Here is a 19,937-nt window from a genome sequence, read left to right as displayed (position 1 = left end):
GTAAAGATTTAATCACCTGCTAATGCTCGCATTCCAAGCATTGTCTGGCATCTTTGAATTTGTCTATATATGTGTTTCTGGAACAGACCTCTTCATTCACCTGAGGAAGGAGCAGCGCTCCGAAAGCTAGTGACATCGAAACAAACCTGTTGGACTTTAACCTGGTGTTGTCAGACTTCTCACTGTGCCCACCCCAGTCCAACGCCGGCATCTCCACACCATGGCTTTATATAGCAGACCAATAGGACAATGTGCTCCCACTGACAGATTGACCTTTGTTTTTGGTGCCTTCCCAGGTGAACGTTCTCCATTTTGCCCAGTCCTATCAGCTGATTTATGTTTGACTTCTCCGGAGACCCATTGTGCAATTCCAAGTGACTGGCGCCATCCAAATGCAAGTTGGTCCTCTTGATGCAACCCCTGGGCCAGAGAGGAACTTCAACTCCCAGAGGCCTCCGCGCCGGACCTGCGCAATGCCGGCGGGCCTCCAACAGTGGAAGACGTCAGCGGCGCGCCGCCCGCGCCTGCGCGGCGACGGTGACCGGCCGATGGCGGCTGTGGCGCGCGCAGGCGCAGTCGTGCCGGGACGGCCAGCCGCGGCGGTTGGGATTTGAGCGGCGGCGGCGCGCGCGGTTGTCATGGAGCCGCGGCTGAGCGAGCTGTTCGGGGGTTTCCCGGGCCCGGGCGCAGGGGCGGCGCCGCCCGGGGGGCCCGGCGGCGGGGGTCCGGGGCCTCCCGCTGCCGCCGGCTGCAGCCGCCCCCCCGCCCGCGGCCGGGCCTCCGCCCGGGGACCCGCCTCGGCGCCGCCACCCGCGGCCGGGCCTCCGCCGGCCGGCCCGCTGCACAAACACAACAAGAACCCGCCCGCCGTCCCCAGGGCCTCGCACAAGAAAGTCAGGAGCCGCCCGCGGGGCCGCAACAACCCCCCCTTCCTCCCGCCAGAGGTAAGAGAGGCGGGCCGGGGGTGAGGGGGGGCCGGGGGGTGAGGGGGTGGGGGGGTGTGAGGAGGGGGGGTGTGAGGAGGGGGGGGGGGGGGCTGGGGGGTGTGAGGAGGGGGGGGGGGCCTGGGGGGTGTGAGGAGGGGGGGGGGGCCTGGGGGGTGTGAGGAGGGGGGGGGGGCCTGGGGGGTGTGAGGAGCCCTCGGTATGGGGGTGAGGGTGCCCTCGGTATGGGGGTGAGGGAGCCCTCGGTATGGGGGTGAGGGTGCCCTCGGTGTGAGGGAGCCCTCGGTATGGGGGTGAGGGTGCCCTCGGTGTGAGGGAGCCCTCGGTATGGGGGTGAGGGTGCCCTCGGTGTGAGGGAGCCCTCGGTATGGGGGTGCCTCTGGACTAGACCCGGGTTGCCAGGACTGTGATGTTTGGTTTTGTTTTGAGTGCAGTGTGAGACTGGGAGAGGTTTGGATCGCTCTCGGCTGACTGTCAGCTGATGTTAGTAAACATCAGCGATGCTGTTAATACTTGAGTCACTCTGTGACCACAATCTCCAGCTGTATTCTGACTGCCTTCCAGAAAGGCTCACTCTGCTTTCTCAGTCTTGTTACTGTTTTAGACCTCACTGTTTTACTGCATTGCCGATGTGCCAGCAGCTGGCAAATCAATGGTCATGTTCAGGATGGATTTGCATTGTGTGTGTGTCCAGGGTCAATGAGCTTGTGGGTGTAAGTAAACAGAGGTGTACACAGACCTATTCAGACACAACCCCTTCATAAGACCATAAGATATGGGCAGCACGGTGGCGCAGTGGGTTAGCCCTGTTGCCTCACGATGCCAAGGTCCCAGGTTCGATCCCGGCTCTGGGTCACTGTGTGGAGTTTGCACATTCTCCCCATGTTTGCGTGGGTTTCTCCCCCACAACCCAAAGATGTGCAGGGTAGGTGGATTGAACACGCTAAATTGCCCCTTAATTGGAAAAAAATGAATTGGGTGCACTATATTTATTTTTTAAAAGACCATAAGATATCGGAGCAAATTTAAACAGTTCGGCCCATCGAATGTGTTCTGCCATTCGATCATGGCTATTATGTTTCTCATCCCCATTTTCCTGCCTTCCCCCCCATAACCCCTTATCATTCAAGAAATCCCCTTATTAATTGAGAATACAGGATTTGTGCTTGAGGTGCTGTTACCCACAGGGCTACAGGTCAAGAGCCGGAAGGTGGAATTCGGCAGAATAGTTCCTTCTCAGAACATAAAAACGAGGCGTAGGAGTCGGCAATTATTAATAATAATAATAATAATGATGGCAGGGAAGGCAGTGCAATGTTCCTCCTGTAGAATGTTTGAGGTGAGGGACACCGTCAGTGTCCCTGCTGATTTCACTTGTGGGAAGTGCACCCATCTCCAGCTCTTCAGAAACCGTGTCAAGGAGCTGGATGAACTTCGGATCATTCGGAAGTCAGAGTTGGTCATAGATAGTAGCTTCAGGGATGTAGTTACTCCGAAGAATCAAGGTAGATGGAAAACGGTGAGAGGGGCTGGGAGGAAGCAGTCAGTGCAGGGATCCTCTGTGGTTGTTCCCCTCAGTAACAACTATACCATTTTGGATACTGTTGGGGACGGCCTACCAGGGGTAAGCCACGGTGAACAGATCTCCAGCACTGAGTCCGTCCCTGTGGCTCAGAAGGGAAGGAGGGAGAGCAGGAGAGCAAATGTTATTGGGGACTCGATAGTTAGAGGGACAGATAGACGGTTCTGTGGCAACAAAAGAGACTCACGGATGATATGTTGCCTCCCGGGTGCCAGGATCCGTGACGTCTAGGACCGTGTTTTCAGAATCCTTAAGGAGGAGGGGGAACAGTCACAAGTCGTGGTACACATTGGTACCAACGACATGGGTAAGAGAAGAGACGGGGATTGAAAACAGGAATTTAGGGAGCTAGGATGGAAGCTGAGAGCCAGGACAAACCATGTCATCTCTGATTTGTTGCTGGTGCCACGTGCTAGCGAGTTGAGGAGCAGGGAGAGAGTGCAGATAGACATGTGGCTGCGGGGATGGTGTAGGAGGGAGGGTTTCAGTTACGTGGATAATTGGAGCACATTCTGGGGAAGGTGGGACCTGTACAGACAGGACGGTTTGCACCTGAACCAGAGGGGCACCAATATCCTGGGAGGGAAATTCGCTATGGCTCTTCGGGGGGGGGGACTTAAACTAATTTGTCAGGGGGCTGGGAAAACGAGCTGTGTTCCAGAAGCCAGTGTTGAGAGTAGTGAGGTACTGAGGAGGGTATCAAGGTTGCAGGAGTGTACCGGCAGACTGGAAGCTGGGTTGAAGTGTGTCTACTTCAATGCAAGGAGAATCCGGAATAAGGTAGCTGAACTTGGAGCGTGGATTGGTACCTGGGACTACAATGTTGTGGCCATTATGGAGACATGGTTAGAACAAAGACAGGAGTGGTTGTTGGAAGTTCCGGGGTAAAGGTGTTTCAGTAAGAGTAGGGGTGGAGGAGTAGCATTGTTAATCAAGGATAGTTTAACGGCTGCAGAAAGGCAGTTTGAAGGGGATCTGCCCACTGAGGTAATATGGGCCGAAGTTAGAAATAGGAAAGGAGCGGTCACGTTGTTGGGAGTTTTCTATAGGCCCCCAAATAGTAATAGAGATGTGGAGGAAGAAATTGCAAAACAGATTATGGATAGGTGCGGAGGTCTCAGGGTAGTTGTCATGGGTGACTTTAACTTTCCAAATATTGATTGGAACCTCTATAGGTCGAACAGTTCGGATGGGGCAGTTTTTGTACAGTGTGTGCAGGAGAGTTTCCTGACACAATATGTGGATAGGCCGACAAGAGGGGGGGCCCACATTGGATTTGGTACTGGGTAATGAACCAGGCCAAGTGTTTGATTTGTTTGTGGGAGAGCACTTTGGAGATCGTGACCACAATTCGGTGTCTCTCACTGTTGCAATGGAGAGGGATAGGGCCATATGGCAGGGCAAAGTTTATAATTGGGGAGGGGTAATTATGATGCGAATAGGCAAGAATTAGGGAGCATAAGATGGGAACAGAAACTGTCAGGGAAAGGCACAAATGAAAAGTGGAGCTTGTTCAAGGAACAAATATTGCGTGCCCTTGATAGGTATGTCCCTGTCAGGCCGTGTGAAGGAACCATGGTTCACAAAAGAGGTTGAATGTCTTGTCAAGAGGAAAAAGGAAGAGTATGTAAGGATGAGAAAACAAGGTTCAGTTCGGTCGCTTGAGGGTTACAAGGTAGCAAGGAATGAGCTGAAAAAAGTGACTTGGGAGAACTAGGAGGGGGCATGAGAAGTCCTTGGCGGGTTGGATCAAGGAAAACCCCAAGGCTTTTTACTCTTGTGTGAGAAATAAAAGAATGACCAGGGTGAGGTTAGGGCCGGTCAAGGACAGTAGTGGGAACTTGTGCATGGAGTCAGAAGAGATAGGAGAGGCGTTGAATGAATACTTTTCTTCAGTGTTCACCAAGGAGAGGGGCAATATTTTTGAAGATGAGAGTGTGATACAGGCGGGTAGGCTGGAGGAGGTAGATGTTCTGAGGAAGGATGTATTGGCAAATTTGAAATACTTACCACTGTGCTACCGTGCCACCCAATCTTCTATCCAAGCTGATAAATTAACCCTAATCCCAAGTGATGTCACCATGTGAATAACCTTCTGTGCAGCACCTTATCAAACGCCTTCTGGACTCCAGATGTACTACATCTACAGGATCCCCATTATCTACTTTGCTTGTTACATCTTCGAAGCACACTGGCAAGTTTGTCAAACACGATTTGCCCTTCATAAAACCATGCTGACTGATGGATTGCGTTTTGACTTTCAAAATGACCTGATATTACATCCTTAATAATTGATTCGAACAATTCCCCAACAACAAATGTTAAGCCAACTGGTCTGTAATTTCCCACATTCTGCATCCCTCCCTTTTTGAATAAGGGCGTAACGTTAGCATTTTTCCAGTCCACTGGAATCTTTCCGGTGTCAGGGAAATTTTGGGAATATTATAACCAATGCATCCTCTATCTCTTCTGCCACTACCTTTAACACCCTCGGATGTTGGCCATCAGGCCCTGGGGACTTGTCTGCCCTCAGTCCCAATAGTTTGTTGAGGACCGTTTCCCTATTGATGTTGATTGTTCTAAGTTCCACCCTTTCTATTACCTCTGAAATGCCTGTTCCTATAGGAATGGTACTAGTGTCCTCCACTGTGAAAACTGAGGCAAAGCATTGATTTAGCATCTCAGCCATTTCTGTGTTCCCCACTATTAACTCTCTGGTTTCATCTTCCAAGGGACCAACATTCACTTTAGCGCCTCTCCTCCCTTTTATATACATATAGAAGCTTTTGCGATCCTTTTTGATATTTTGCGCTAGTTTTCTTTCGTGATTTACCGTCGTTCTTTAGTAACCTTTATTTATGTTTGAAAGTTTCCCAATCTTCCAGCCTGCCCCTGCACTTTGCAATATGATATAACTTAGTTTTTATCTTTATAATGTCCTTGACCTCCTTGTTTCGCCATGGATGTTTTTTTCCCCTCTTTCCATCTTTCTTCGTCACTGGGATATATTTTAGTTGTGAGGAATTGAGGATCACCTTAAACAACTGCCACTGCCCATCAGCTGTCCGACCTTTTAGCCTTCCTGTCCCGTCTATACGGCCCAAATCTGTCTTCATGCCGATGTAATGACATTTGTTTAATTCCAGAACACTGGAATTAATTTCTCGCCCCCCAACTGAATCTTCAATTCTCCCATACTATGGTCACTCCTCCCTAGTGGATCCTTAACTATGAGGTCAGCAATTAATCCCCCCTCATTACACAATACCAAATCCAGAAAAAACAGCTCGATGGTTGGTTGCACAACATACTGTTCCAGGAAACTGTCTCTAATACATTCAATTAACTCTTCCTCCAGACTCCCCTTGCCAATTTCCTCCAGCCTTATGTGCATATTAAAATCACCCATGGTTATTGTCATACATTTCTTGCAAGCTCCCAGTATTTCCTGGTTTATATTGTGCCTCACTGCAGAACCGCTGTTTGGGGACCAATAGATTACTCCTCTCTGGTCCCAGCTTGATTCAGGTGAAGACCGTCCCATCAGAACAGCTCTCCTCTTCCTCAGTACTGGTGCCAATATTCCATGAATTCGCCCACACCAACTTTTGAGCCACGCATTTACCTCCCTATCTCATTGACCCTGTGCCAATTAACTCGTGGTCAGGTAGTAATCCAGAGATTATTACCATTTTGTTTCTGTTCATTAATTTAGACCCTAGCTGCTCATATTCCTTCAGCAGGACCACTATTTTTTAATTTGTTCTTGGGATGTGGGTGTCGCTGGCTCGGCCCGCAGCAACACCCACAGCAGCACGTTAGCATTGTGGCTAGCACAATTGCTTCACAGCCCCAGGGTCCCGGGTTCGATTCCGGCTTGGGTCACTGTCTGTGCGGAGTCTGCACATCCTCCCCGTGTCTGCGTGGGTTTCCTCCGGGTGCTCCGGTTTCCTCCCACAGTCCAAAGATGTGCAGGGTAGGTGGATTGGCCATGATAAATTGCCCTTAGTGTCCAAAATTGCCCTTAGTGTTGGGTGGGGTTACTGGGTTATGGGGATAGGGTGGAGGTGTTGACCTTGGGTAGGGTGCTCTTTCCAAGAGCCGGTGCAGACCCGATGGGCCGAATGGCCTCCTTCTGCACTGTAAATTCTATGATGATAATCTGTTGCCCATCCCTAATTGCCCTTGAACTGAGTGGCTTGCTAGACCATTTCAGTGGGGGGCAATTAAGAGTCAACCTTGCTGTACATTGCTGTGGGTCTGGACCAGGTAAGGACGGCAGATTTCCTTCCCTAAAGGACACTAGCGAACCAGATGGGTTTTTACGACAATCGGCAATGGTTTCTTGGTCATAATTAGACTTTTCATTTCAGATTTCAGTAAATTCAAATTTCACCATCTGCCGTGGTGGGATTTGAACGCAGGTCCCCAGAGCGACAATATCACTATGCCACCGCCTCCCCTTCTTGTTGTACCTATGTCATTGGTACCAACGTGGACCACGACAACTGGATCTTTACCCTCCCACTCCAAGTTGTGGGCTGGTTTAGCACAGTGGGCTAAACATCTGGCTTGTAATGCAGAACAAGGCCAGCAGCACGGGTTCAATTCCTGTACCGGCCTCCCCGAACAGGCACCGGAATGTGGCGACGAGGGGCTTTTCACAGTAACTTCATTGAAGTCTACTTGTAACAGTAAGCGATTATTATTATTATTACGTTCCTCTGCAACCCAAATGAGATCCCGAGCCCTGGCACCAGGCAGGCAATGCAACCTTCGGGTTCCTGGTCACCGAGAACAGTGTCTATTCCCCCATTTATGACTACATTCCCCCCCCCCCCCCCCCCCCCCCCCCCCCCCAAATTCCCCAATAGTCATGTGAGGGACCTATAGGAATGAGTAAATACCCCCACAAGAGCTTTGATACATTGATAAGAGGGGCAGCAGGAAACCATTCTTCTCATTTGATATGTTGATTCCTATCTGCCTGTCACTCTCTGGTTTAATATCCCGGTTGGAATGATTCATGGTGTTAAATTTGATCCCAAAGCTGATGGATTAGTGACACTGTGACAATGTTGCCACAGATACTTTATTGCTGGTATGAACATTGAAATGAAATAATAATATTGGTGTTTTATTCAACCAATGTATTTGCAGGCCGAAGACTTGAGTTGCAATGTAACTTGCACCAAAACACTCATTTGTTGACTAAGTAATGAATTAATGAAACCTCTCTGCTCCAGTCAGTTTTTGTTGGGTATTCTGAGCTCAGACCTGGTGTCCTGCCTGGTAAATGGCAGAAGGAAGTGGTTTCTCGAGCAATCCGGGGTAATGATGCAGAGCGAACATTGCAAAAGTATATACTGCATTCTAAATCTCCTAAATATAGACAACACTGAGCACATTGAGCTGGAGTTGTTTACTGTTAAAGCAGATGGTGTATTTTTTAACTTCCTTCTCTCATCCCCTGACCTGCAGTAAGAAGTCTCACAGCACCAGGTTAAAGTCCAACAGGTTTATTTGAAATCACAAGCTTTCGGAGCGCTGCTCCTTCATCAGGTGAAGTGGAGGCAGGTTCAGAATCACAGCATTTTTCATTCAATCGCAGGATAATTACAGATTAGAATGTAAAGAAAGGTTGGAATGTGAGTCTTTACAGGTAAACAAATCTTTCCAGGAACAAACCGTGTGAGTGAAGTGAGTGATGATCACAGGTAATCAAGGTGTGAATTATCTCAAGCCAGGACAATAAGTAGGGTTCTGCAGACCCGAGCCGCCTTGGAGAATGTTTATCAGAAGATCGGAGGCTGAATGCCCTTGACTGCTGAAGTGTTCCCCGGCTGGAAGGGAACACTCCTGCCTGGCAATTGTTGCGTGGTGTCCGTTCATCCGTTGTCGCAGCGTCTGCAATGTCTCGCCAATGTACCATGCTTCGGGACATCCTTTCCTGCAGCGTATGAGGTAGACAACGTTGGCCGAGTCACATGAATATGTACCGCGTGCCTGGTGGGGGTGTTCTCATGTGTAATGGTGGTGTCTATGTCGACGATCCGGCATGTCTTGCAGAGGTTACCGTGGCATGGTTGTGTGGTGTTGTGGTCGCTGTTCTCCTGAAGGCTAGGTAGTTTGCTGCGAACATTGGTCCGTTTGAGGTTAGACGGTTGTTAGGGCAGCACGGTAGCATGCTGGTTAGCACAATTGTTTCACAGCTCCAGGGTCCCAGGTTCAATTCCCCGCTGGGTCACTGTCTGTGCGGAGTCTGCATGTTCTCCCCGTGTCTGCGTGGGTTTCCTCCGGGTGCTCCGGTTTCCTCCCACAGTCCAAAGATGTGCAGGTTAGGTGGATTGGCCAAGCTAAATTGCCCTTGGTGTCCAAAATTGCCCTTAGTGCTGGGTGGGGTTACTGGGTTATGGGGATAGGGTGGAGGTGTGGACTTGGGTCGGGTGCTCTTTCCAAGAGCCGGTGCAGACTCGATGGGCTGAATGGCCTCCTTCTGCACTGTAAATTCTATGTATGTATGTATCTATGTATCTTGAAGGCAAGTACTGGAGGTGTGAGGATAGCCATGGCTAGATGTTCGTCATCATCGATGACATGTTGAAAGCTCTGAAGAAGATGTCGTAGTTGCTCCGCTCCGGAGAAGTACTGGATGGCAAAGTTGTGTCCTCTGAGGGGGTCAGTGGGGTTTTTCGCATATTGAGGTGTGAAGTTGGTCCCCGTGGCTGTTCCGTGTGTCTGGATGAAGAACTGGTTGTCGAAGGTGAAGACGTTGTTGTCCAGGATGAAGCGGATGAGTTGTAGGATTGCGTCTGGAGATTTGTTGTTGTCGGTGTTGAGTACAGAGGCTGTTGCAGCAATGCCGTAGTCATGGGAGGTGCTGGTGTAGGGTGCCGAGATGTGATGAGTGTTCCTGGTTCAACTGGTCCATGTGTGCTGAGTTCCTGTAAGAAGTCCTTAGTGTCGCGACAGAAGCTGGGCGTTCCTTGTACGGTGGGTTTCAGGATGCCCTTGATGTAGCCAGAGAGGTTCTCACATGGGTTCCCGTTGCCTGGTATGATGGGACGGCCAGGGTGTGTTGGCCTTGTGTATTTTCCGGAGGCTGTAGAGGTCTCCAACTTGGGGAGTACGCTGGCGAGAGCACGTAGAATGCTCTGAAGGTCTGAATCAAAGGTTTTGATCAGTCTGTTGAGTTGGCGGGTGTGTTCTTTGATCGATCAGCGGGTAACTGTAGGGCTGCGAGCTTCCGGAGGAGTCCAAATTGACTCTTTCCTCTTTGGTTGCTGCACTGCGGATCCCTCTGTTGGCTGTTCCGTTACATTGTTTGCCTGATTGGGTTTGCTGTCGAGATCTTGGGGTTTGTGGGAGAACTCCTGGAGCCTATTCGCCTGATGAATTCCTCTGTGTCTGCCACGAGAGGGGGCCCATTTTGGTGGTGGTGCAGAAATTGCGCCCTTGGCTGAGAACTTGGATTTTGTCTGGTTGAAGGGTGTAGTCCGACATTGCACTTTCCTGTAGTGGTACTGGTTGCAACTGGTTTAGCACAGTGGGTTAAACAGCTGGCTTGTAATGCAGAACAAGGCCAGCAGCACGGGTTCAATTCCTGTACCGGCCTCCCCGAACAGGCGCCCGAATGTGGCGACTCGGGGCTTTTCACAATAACTTCATTGAAGCCTACTTGTGACAATAAGCGATTATTATTATTAACTGTGGTACCGGGGAGGCTTGATTGTTACTGGTGGGGATGCCAAGTTTCTCAAGTTTCCTGTTCTTTGTGCGCATGTAGGCGATGTAGTTCTGTTGTCTGATCTCCACTGCCTCCTGACGATACACAAAGCCAACACACTCGGCTGTCCCATCTTATCAGGCAACGGGACCCTGTGTGAGAACCTCTCTGGATACATCGAGAGCATCCTTAAACCAGCTTCTGTTGCAACACCACTGACTTCTTACAGAAACTCAGCATCCAGGGACTACAACACATCCGCTTCATCCTGGACCGCAACGTCTCCACCTTCGATAGCCAGTTCTTCATTCAGACACACGGAACAGCCATGGGTACAAGTTCGCTCCTCAATATGTCAACCTCTTCATGCACAAGTTCGAGCAAGACCTCTTCACCGCAGGAGACCTTCAACTGGTCTATAAAATAATGAGGAGCATAGATAAGGTAGTTAGATAGTCAACATCCTTTCCCAAAGGTAGGGGAGTCTAAAACTTGAACATAGAACATACAGTGCAGAAGGAGGCCATTCGGCCCATCGAGTCTGCACCAACCCCCTTAAGCCCTCACTTCCACCCTATCCCCGTAACCCAATAACCCTTTTTTTTTTTGTAAATATTTTATTGAAAATTTTTGGTCAACCAACACAGTACATTGTGCATCCTTTACACAATATTATAACAACACAAATAACAATGACCTATTTTATAAACAAAAAATGAATGAATCAATAATAAATAACAAAAATTAAAACTAACCCTAATTGGCAACTGCCTTATCACAAGTAACACTCTCCAAAAATATAATTTAACAGTCCAATATATAATTATCTGTAGCAACGACCTATACATATTATACAGTATATATTAACAACCCTGAGAGTCCTTCTGGTTCCTCCTCCTTCCCCCCCCCGATCCTGGGCTGCTGCTGCTGCCTTCTTTTTCCCATTCCGTCTATCTTTCTGCGAGGTATTCGACGAACGGTTGCCACCGCCTGGTGAACCCTTGAGCCGACCCCCTTAGAACGAACTTAATCCGCTCTGGCTTTATAAACCCCGCCATGTCATTTATCCAGGTCTCCACCCCCGGGGGCTTGGCTTCTTTCCACATTAGCAATACCCTGCGCCGGGCTACTAGGGACGCAAAGGCCAAAACATCGGCCTCTCTCGCCTCCTGCACTCCCGGCTCTTGTGCAACCCCAAATATAGCCAACCCCCAGCTTGGTTCGACCCGGACCCCTACTACTTTTGAAAGCACCTTTGTCACCCCCATCCAAAACCCCTGTAGTGTCGGGCATGACCAAAACATATGGGTATGATTCGCTGGGCTTCTCGAGCACCTCGCACACCTATCCTCCACCCCAAAAAATTTACTGAGCCGTGCTCCAGTCATATGCGCCCTGTGTAATACCTTAAACTGAATCAGGCTTAGCCTGGCACACGAGGACGACGAGTTTACCCTGCTTAGGGCATCTGCCCACAGCCCCCCCTCGATCTCCTCCCCCAGCTCTTCTTCCCATTTCCCTTTTAGTTCATCTACCATAGTCTCCCCTTCGTCCCTCATTTCCCTATATATATCTGACACCTTACCACCCCCCACCCATGTCTTTGAGATCACTCTGTCCCGCACCTCTTGTGTCGGGAGCTGCGGGAATTCCCTCACCTGTTGCCTCGCAAAAGCCCTCAGTTGCATATACCTGAATGCATTCCCTTGGGGCAACCCATATTTCTCGGTCAGCGCTCCCAGACTCGCGAACTTCCCATCCACAAACAGATCTTTCAGTTGCGTTATTCTTGCTCTTTGCCACATTCCATATCCCCCATCCATTCCCCCCGGGGCAAACCTATGGTTGTTTCTTATCGGGGACCCCCCCCAAGGCTCCAGTCTTTCCCCGATGCTGTCTCCACTGTCCCCAAATCTTCAGTGTAGCCACCACCACCGGGCTTGTGGTGTAGTTCCTCGGTGAGAACGGCAATGGGGCTGTCACCATAGCCTGTAGGCTAGTCCCCCTGCAGGACGCCCTCTCTAATCTCTTCCACGCCGCTCCCTCCTCCTCTCCCATCCACTTACTCACCATTGAAATATTAGCGGCCCAATAATACTCACTTAGGCTCGGTAGTGCCAGCCCCCCCCTATCCCTGCTACGCTGTAAGAATCCCTTCCTCACTCTCGGGGTCTTCCCGGCCCACACAAAACCCATGATGCTCTTTTCAATCCTTTTAAAAAAAGCCTTCGTGATCACCACCGGGAGGCACTGAAACACAAAGAGGAATCTCGGGAGGACCACCATCTTAACCGCCTGCACCCTACCTGCCAGTGACAGGGATACCATATCCCATCTCTTGAAATCCTCCTCCATTTGTTCCACCAACCGCGTTAAATTTAATCTATGCAATGTGCCCCAATTCTTGGCTATCTGGATCCCCAGGTAACGAAAGTCCCTTGTTACCTTCCTCAACGGTAGGTCCTCTATTTCTCTACTCTGCTCCCCTGGATGCACCACAAACAACTCACTTTTCCCCATGTTCAAATTATACCCTGAAAAATCCCCAAACTCCCCAAGTATCCGCATTATTTCTGGCATCCCCTCCGCCGGGTCTGCCACGTATAGTAGCAAATCGTCCGCATACAAAGATACCCGGTGTTCTTCTCCTCCTCTAAGTACTCCCCTCCACTTCTTGGAACCCCTCAACGCTATCGCCAGGGGCTCAATCGCCAGTGCAAACAATAATGGGGACAGAGGGCATCCCTGCCTTGTCCCTCTCTGGAGCCGAAAATATGCAGATCCCCATCCATTCGTGACCACGCTCGCCATCGGGGCCCTATACAACAGCTGCACCCATCTAACATACCCCTCTCCAAAACCAAATCTCCTCAACACCTCCCACAAATAATCCCACTCCACTCTATCAAATGCTTTCTCGGCATCCATCGCCACTACTATCTCCGTTTCCCCCTCTGGTGGGGCCATCATCATTACCCCTAACAGCTTCCGTATATTCGTGTTCAGCTGTCTCCCCTTCACAAACCCAGTTTGGTCCTCGTGGACCACCCCCGGGACACATTCCTCTATTCTCATTGCCATTACCTTGGCCAGGATCTTGGCATCTACATTTAGGAGGGAAATAGGTCTATAGGACCCGCATTGTAGCGGGTCCTTTTCCTTCTTTAAGAGAAGCGATATCGTTGCTTCAGACATAGTCGGGGGCAGTTGTCCCCTTTCCTTTGCCTCAATAAAGGTCCTCGTCAATACCGGGGCGAGCAGGTCCACATATTTTCTATAGAATTCGACTGGGAATCCATCCGGTCCCGGGGCCTTTCCCGCCTGCATGCTCCTAATTCCTTTCACCACTTCTTCTACCTCGATCTGTGCTCCCAGTCCCACCCTTTCCTGCTCTTCCACCTTGGGAAATTCCAGCCGATCCAAGAAGCCCATCATTCTCTCCCTCCCATCCGGGGGTTGAGCTTCATATCATTTTTTATAAAATGTCTTGAACACTCCATTTACTCTCTCCGCTCCCCGCTCCATCTCTCCTTCCTCATCCCTCACTCCCCCTATTTCCCTCGCTGCTCCCCTTTTCCTCAATTGGTGTGCCAGCAACCTGCTCGCCCTCTCCCCATATTCGTACTGTACATCCTGTGCCTTCCTCCATTGTGCCTCTGCAGTGCCCGTAGTCAGCAAGTCAAATTCTACATGTAGCCTTTGCCTTTCCCTGTACAGTCCCTCCTCCGGTGCTTCCGCATATTGTCTGTCCACCTTCAAAAGTTCTTGCAGCAACTGCTCCCGTTCCTTACTCTCCTGCTTCCCTTTATGTGCCCTTATTGATATCAGCTCCCCTCTAACCACTGCCTTCAACGCCTCCCAGACCACTCCCACCTGGACCTCCCCATTATCATTGAGTTCCAAGTACTTTGCAATGCACCCCCTCACCCTTAGACACACCCCCTCATCTGCCATTAGTCCCATGTCCATTCTCCAGGGTGGGCGCCCTCCTGTTTCCTCCCCTATCTCCAAGTCTACCCAGTGTGGAGCGTGATCCGAAATGGCTATAGCCGTATACTCCGTTCCCCTCACCTTCGGGATCAACGCCCTTCCCAGCACAAAAAAGTCTATTCGCGAGTAGACTTTATGGACATAGGAGAAAAACGAGAACTCCTTACTCCTAGGTCTGCTAAATCTCCACGGGTCTACACGTCCCATCTGCTCCATAAAATCTTTAAGTACCTTGGCTGCTGCCGGCCTCCTTCCAGTCCTGGACTTCGACCTATCCAGCCCTGGTTCCAACACCGTATTAAAATCTCCCCCCATTATCAGCTTTCCCATCTCTAGGTCCGGAATGCGTCCTAGCATCCGCCTCATAAAATTGGCATCATCCCAGTTCGGGGCATATACGTTTACCAAAACCACCGTCTCCCCCTGTAGTTTGCCACTCACCATCACGTATCTGCCCCCGTTGTCCGCCACTATAGTCTTTGCCTCGAACATTACCCGCTTCCCCACTAATATAGCCACCCCCCTGTTTTTCGCATCTAGCCCCGAATGGAACACCTGCCCCACCCATCCTTTGCGTAGCCTAACCTGGTCTATCAGTTTCAGGTGCGTTTCCTGTAACATAACCACATCTGCCTTAAGTTTCTTAAGGTGTGTGAGTACCCGTGCCCTCTTTATCGGCCCGTTCAGCCCTCTCACGTTCCACGTGATCAGCCGGGTTGGGGGGCTTCCTACCCCCCCCCCCCCCCTTGTCGATTAGCCATCACCTTTTTCCAGCTCCTCACCCGGTTCCCACGCAGCTGTATCTCCCCCAGGCGGTGCCCCCCCGCCCATCCCCTCCCATACCAGCTCCCCCCTCTCCCCAGCAGCAGCAACCCAGTAATTCCCCCCTCCCACCCCCCCCGCTAGATCCCCCGCTAGTGTAATTACTCCCCCCATGTTGCTCCCAGAAGTCAGCAAACTCTGGCCGACCTCAGCTTCCCCCCGTGACCTCGGCTCGCACCGTGCGACGCCCCCTCCTTCCTGCTTCTCTATTCCCGCCATGATTATCATAGCGCGGGAACCAAGCCCGCGATTTTCCCTTGGCCCCGCCCCCAATGGCCAACGCCCCATCTCCTCCACCTCCCCTCCTCCCCCCATCACCACCTGTGGGAGAGAGAAAAGTTACCACATCGCAGGATTAGTACATAAAACTCCTCTTTCCCCCCTTTTTAACTCCCCTCTTTGCCCCCCACATTCGCCCCACCACTCTGTTCAAACGTTCTTTTTAATAACCCGCTCATTCCAGTTTTTCTTCCACAATAAAAGTCCACGCTTCATCCGCCGTCTCAAAGTAGTGGTGCCTCCCTCGATATGTGACCCACAGTCTTGCCGGTTGCAGCATTCCAAATTTTATCTTCTTTTTATGAAGCACCGCCTTGGCCCGATTAAAGCTCGCCCTCCTTCTCGCCACCTCCGCACTCCAGTCTTGATAAACGCGGATCACCGCGTTCTCCCATTTACTGCTCCGAGTTTTCTTTGCCCATCTAAGGACCATTTCTCTATCCTTAAAACGGAGGAATCTCACCACTATGGCTCTGGGAATTTCTCCTGCTCTCGGCCCTCGCGCCATCACTCGGTATGCTCCCTCCACCTCCAACGGACCCGCCGGGGCCTCCGCTCCCATTAACGAGTGCAGCATCGTGCTCACATATGCCCCGACGTCCGCTCCCTCCACACCTTCAGGAAGACCAAGAATCCTCAGGTTGTTCCTCCTTGCGTTGTTCTCCAGTGCCTCCAACCTTTCCACACATCGTTTCTGATGTGCCTCATGCGTCTCCGTCTTCACCACCAGGCCCTGTATGTCGTCCTCATTCTCGGCTGCCTTTGCCTTCACGACCCGAAGCTCCCGCTCCTGGGTCTTTTGTTCCTCCTTTAGCCCTTCGATCGCCTGTAGTATCGGGGCCAACAGCTCTTTCTTCATTTCCTTTTTGAGCTCTTCCACACAGCATTTCAAGAACTCTTGTTGTTCAGGGCCCCATGTTAAACTGCCACCTTCCGACGCCATCTTGGTTTTTCCTTGCCTTCCTTGCCGCTGTTCTAAAGGATCCACTGCAATCCGGCCACTTTCTCCTTTTTCCATCCGTATCCAGGGGGGATTCCCTTCTGGTTTACCGCACAGTGTTTTTAGCCGTCAAAATTGCCGTTGGGGCTCCTATCAAGAGCCCAAAAGTCCGTTTCACCAGGAGCTGCCGAAACGTGCGACTCAGCTGGTCATCGCCGCACCCGGAAGTCCCAATAACCCCTCCTAACCTTTTGGCCACTAAGGGCAATTTATCATGGCCAATCCACCTCACCTGCACATCTTTGGACTGTGGGAGGAAACCGGAGCACCCGGAGGAAACCCACGCAGACAAAAGGAGACTGTGCAGACTCCGCACAGTTAGTACCCCAGCAGGGTCCAGAGGGGCGATTTTTTTTCTCACAGGGTGGTGAGTGTCTGTAACGAGCTGCCAGAGGCAGTAGTAGAGGTGGGTACAATTTTGTCTTTTAAAAAGCATTCAGACAGTTATGTGGGTAAGATGGGTATAGAGGGATATGGGCCAAATGCGGGCAATTGGGGCTAGCTTAGTGGTTAAAAAACTGGGCGGCATGGACAAGTTGAGCCAAAGGGCCTGTTTTATGACGATGTATGAGGTAGTCAATGTTGGCCGAGTCGCCTGAGGTTGTACCGTGTACCTGGTGGGTGATGTTCTCATGTGTGATGGTAGTATCCATGTCGATGATCACACACTCCACGCACACTGTTTGTTGCTGTAAAGATTTATTTATCTGTAAAGGCTCGCCTTTTTTTAAACAAATTTAGAGTACCCAATTATTTTGTCCAATTAAGGGACAATTTAGCGTGGCCAATCCATCTACCCAGCGCATCTTTGGGTTGTGGGGTGAGACCCGCGCAGACATGGGGAGAATGTGCAAACTCCATACGGGCAGTGACCCGGGGCCGGGATTATCATAGAATTTACAGTGCCGAAGGAGGCCATTCAGCCCATCGAGTCTGCACCGGCTCTTGGAAAGAGCACCCTACCCAAGGTCAACACCTCCACCCTATCCCCATAACCCAGTAACCCCACCCAACACTAAGGTCAATTTTGGACACTAAAGGCAATTTATCATGGCCAATCCACCTAACCTGCACATCTTTGGACTGTGAGAGGAAACCGGAGCACCCGGAGGAAACCCACGCACACACTGGGAGGATGTGCAGACTCCGCACAGACAGTGACCCAAGCCGGAATCGAACCTGGGACCCTGGAGCTGTGAAGCAATTGTGCTATCCACAATGCTACCGTGCTGCCCGACAATGCTACCGTGCTGCCCTGCCCGGGATCAGACCCGGGTCCTCAGTGCTGAGGCAGCAGTGCTAACCACTGCGCGCTGAACTGTTGACATTCAACACATCCTCAGTGTGATTTAGTTGAGATTCATTGTACTGCTTTAAGCCTCTTCCTCCTACAGTTTACATGTTTTTAATACTTATTCACTTTGTCTCATTTTCCCACCTATACTCTCTAACTTTGGAGCGCACATAAAGACTTTATGCTAAACTTGAGACCTTTTATCTTGATACCATGGCACATCAAACGTATTTTGTTTTTGTTCCTCTGCCCTATTAATGTTTGATGTTATGACTAGGTTATAAGTATTTTCTCGAGTCCAGGGAGCTAGCTGCCTTATCAGAGCTCAGTCCCGGCAGCACATTTAGGAGCTGTTTGCATTGGGAGATACAGCAGCCAGGTTATTAAAGCAGAATGGTGAGAGGGTGGCGATTTGGGCCAATGTCCCTGCTTCTTCCTCTTGAATAGTAAATGGAAGAGTGGGGCCAATTAGGGACTAAAATTGAGATTTTAAACGTGGAGGTAGAGGGCATTGCTGAGGTATTAAATTAATACTTTGCATCTGATTTTACCAAGGAAGAAGGTGCTGCCTCGGCCACGGTGGAACCTACTAGAAATGATAATTAGGGACAAAATGAATAGCCTCTTGGGCGGTTTAAGTAAGGAAAGCCAGTAGAGATTTGTAGGGCGGCACAGTGGTTAGCACTGTTGCTTCACAACCCTGGGATCCCAGGTTCAATTCCCACTTTGTTCGCTGTCTGTGCAGAGTCTGCACGTTCTTCCTGTGTCTGTGGGTTTCCTCCGGGTGCTCCGGTTTCCTCCCACAAGTCCTGAAAGACGTGCTTGTTGGGTGAATTGGACATTCTGAATACTCCCTCTGTGACCTGAACAGGTGCCGGAATGTGGAGACTAGGGGCTTTTCACAGTAACTTCATTGCAGTGTTAATGTAAGTCTACTTGTGACACTAATAAAGATTATTATTAAGGGTAAGCCGAGTTGGAGTTTCGAAAAATAAGAGGTGACCTTATTAAAACATAACGGATCCTGAGGAGGTTTGACAGGGTGGATACTGACAATGTTTCCCCTTGTAGGGAGGGCCTGGTCACAGCTGAAAAGGAAGAGATGTCTCACTGAAGACAGAATGAGAATTTTGTTCTCTGAGGGTTATGAGTCTTGGCGCCTTTATTCCCCAGAGAGCGGTGGAGACTGTTCGGGTCAATGAGTATGTTTATGGCTGAGGCAGATAGATTCTTGACTAACAAGAGGGTCAAAGATTATTGGGGTGGATGAAATGTGGAGTTGAGGTTACAATCAGCTCAGCCATGATCTAGAATGATAGAGCAGGTTTGAGAGGCTCAATGGCCTACTCCTAATTTGTCTGTTCAACTAAGGTGCATGGGCTTTTTGATGAGGTAACAGAGAAGGTTGATGAGGGTAATGTTGGTGATGTGATCTACATGGACTTCCAAAAGACGGCTGATAGTCTTGCACATCAGACTCTAACAAAGTTAGAGTTCGTGGAGTATAAGGAGCAATAGCAACGTGGATGTAAGATTGGCTGAGTGACTGGGACTAGTCATGGTTAATGAATCTTAAGAATTTATAAGGTTTGTAGTGCAGTTCCCCAAAGATTGGTGTTTGGGGGCTTTGCTTTTTCTGATATATATTAATTTAAAAAAATAAATTTAGAGTACCCAATTATTTTTTTTCCAATGAAGGGGCAATTCAGCGTGGCCAATCCACCTACCCTGCACATCTTTGGGTTGTGGGGGTGAGACCCACGCAGACACGGGGAGAATGTGCAAACTCCACACGGACAGTGACCCAGGGCCGGGATTCGAACCCGGGTCCTCGGCGCCGCAGCTGATATATATTAATGACCCAGACCTTGGTGTACAAGGCACAACCTCAGAATAGAAGCAGAGTGCACAGATTAAAGTTGATTGGCAAAAGAAGCAATCGAGGCGCAAGAAAAAACCTGCAGCAAATGCTTGGGATCTGGAATCTGTCAGTGAGTGTGGAGGCAGGTTCAAGACTTGGTTTGCTTGAAGACTTGAAACATCATAACATGCAAGGCCAAGTGCTGGTATTAGCATGCTTAATGGTCGGGGCAGACGCACTTGGTCGATGGGCCTCCTTTTGTGTTGTAGAACTCTTAACTATTAGAAGGGAATTGGATTATTGTCTGAAAAGGAGGAATTTACAGGGTTGCGGGGAAAAGGCAAGGTAATGGCCTCATCTAAAGACCCAACTCCTCCTGTGCTGTAATCATTCTATGATTCTATCAAAAACAAACAAAATGCTGGAAATACTCAGCAGA

At 50.1% G+C, this 19,937-nt stretch overlaps 1 protein-coding gene across 1 annotated transcript in view; it reads left to right on the top strand.

Moving 5' to 3' along the window:
- The first annotated feature begins 618 nt into the window (after window positions 1–618).
- The window catches only part of gtpbp2b (GTP binding protein 2b), a 163,205-nt gene continuing 143,886 nt past the window's right edge, over window positions 619–19,937 (top strand). The window contains exon 1 of the mRNA XM_072500357.1: window positions 619–944. Within this exon, the coding sequence (XP_072356458.1) occupies window positions 639–944 (306 nt within the window). The 5' untranslated portion in view covers window positions 619–638. The remainder of the gene's footprint in view (window positions 945–19,937) is intronic.

This window comes from Scyliorhinus torazame, chromosome 4 (genome assembly GCF_047496885.1).
Source record: "Scyliorhinus torazame isolate Kashiwa2021f chromosome 4, sScyTor2.1, whole genome shotgun sequence".
Classification (NCBI taxonomy): domain Eukaryota; kingdom Metazoa; phylum Chordata; class Chondrichthyes; order Carcharhiniformes; family Scyliorhinidae; genus Scyliorhinus; species Scyliorhinus torazame.
This window is presented reverse-complemented; position numbering and strand designations above follow the sequence as displayed.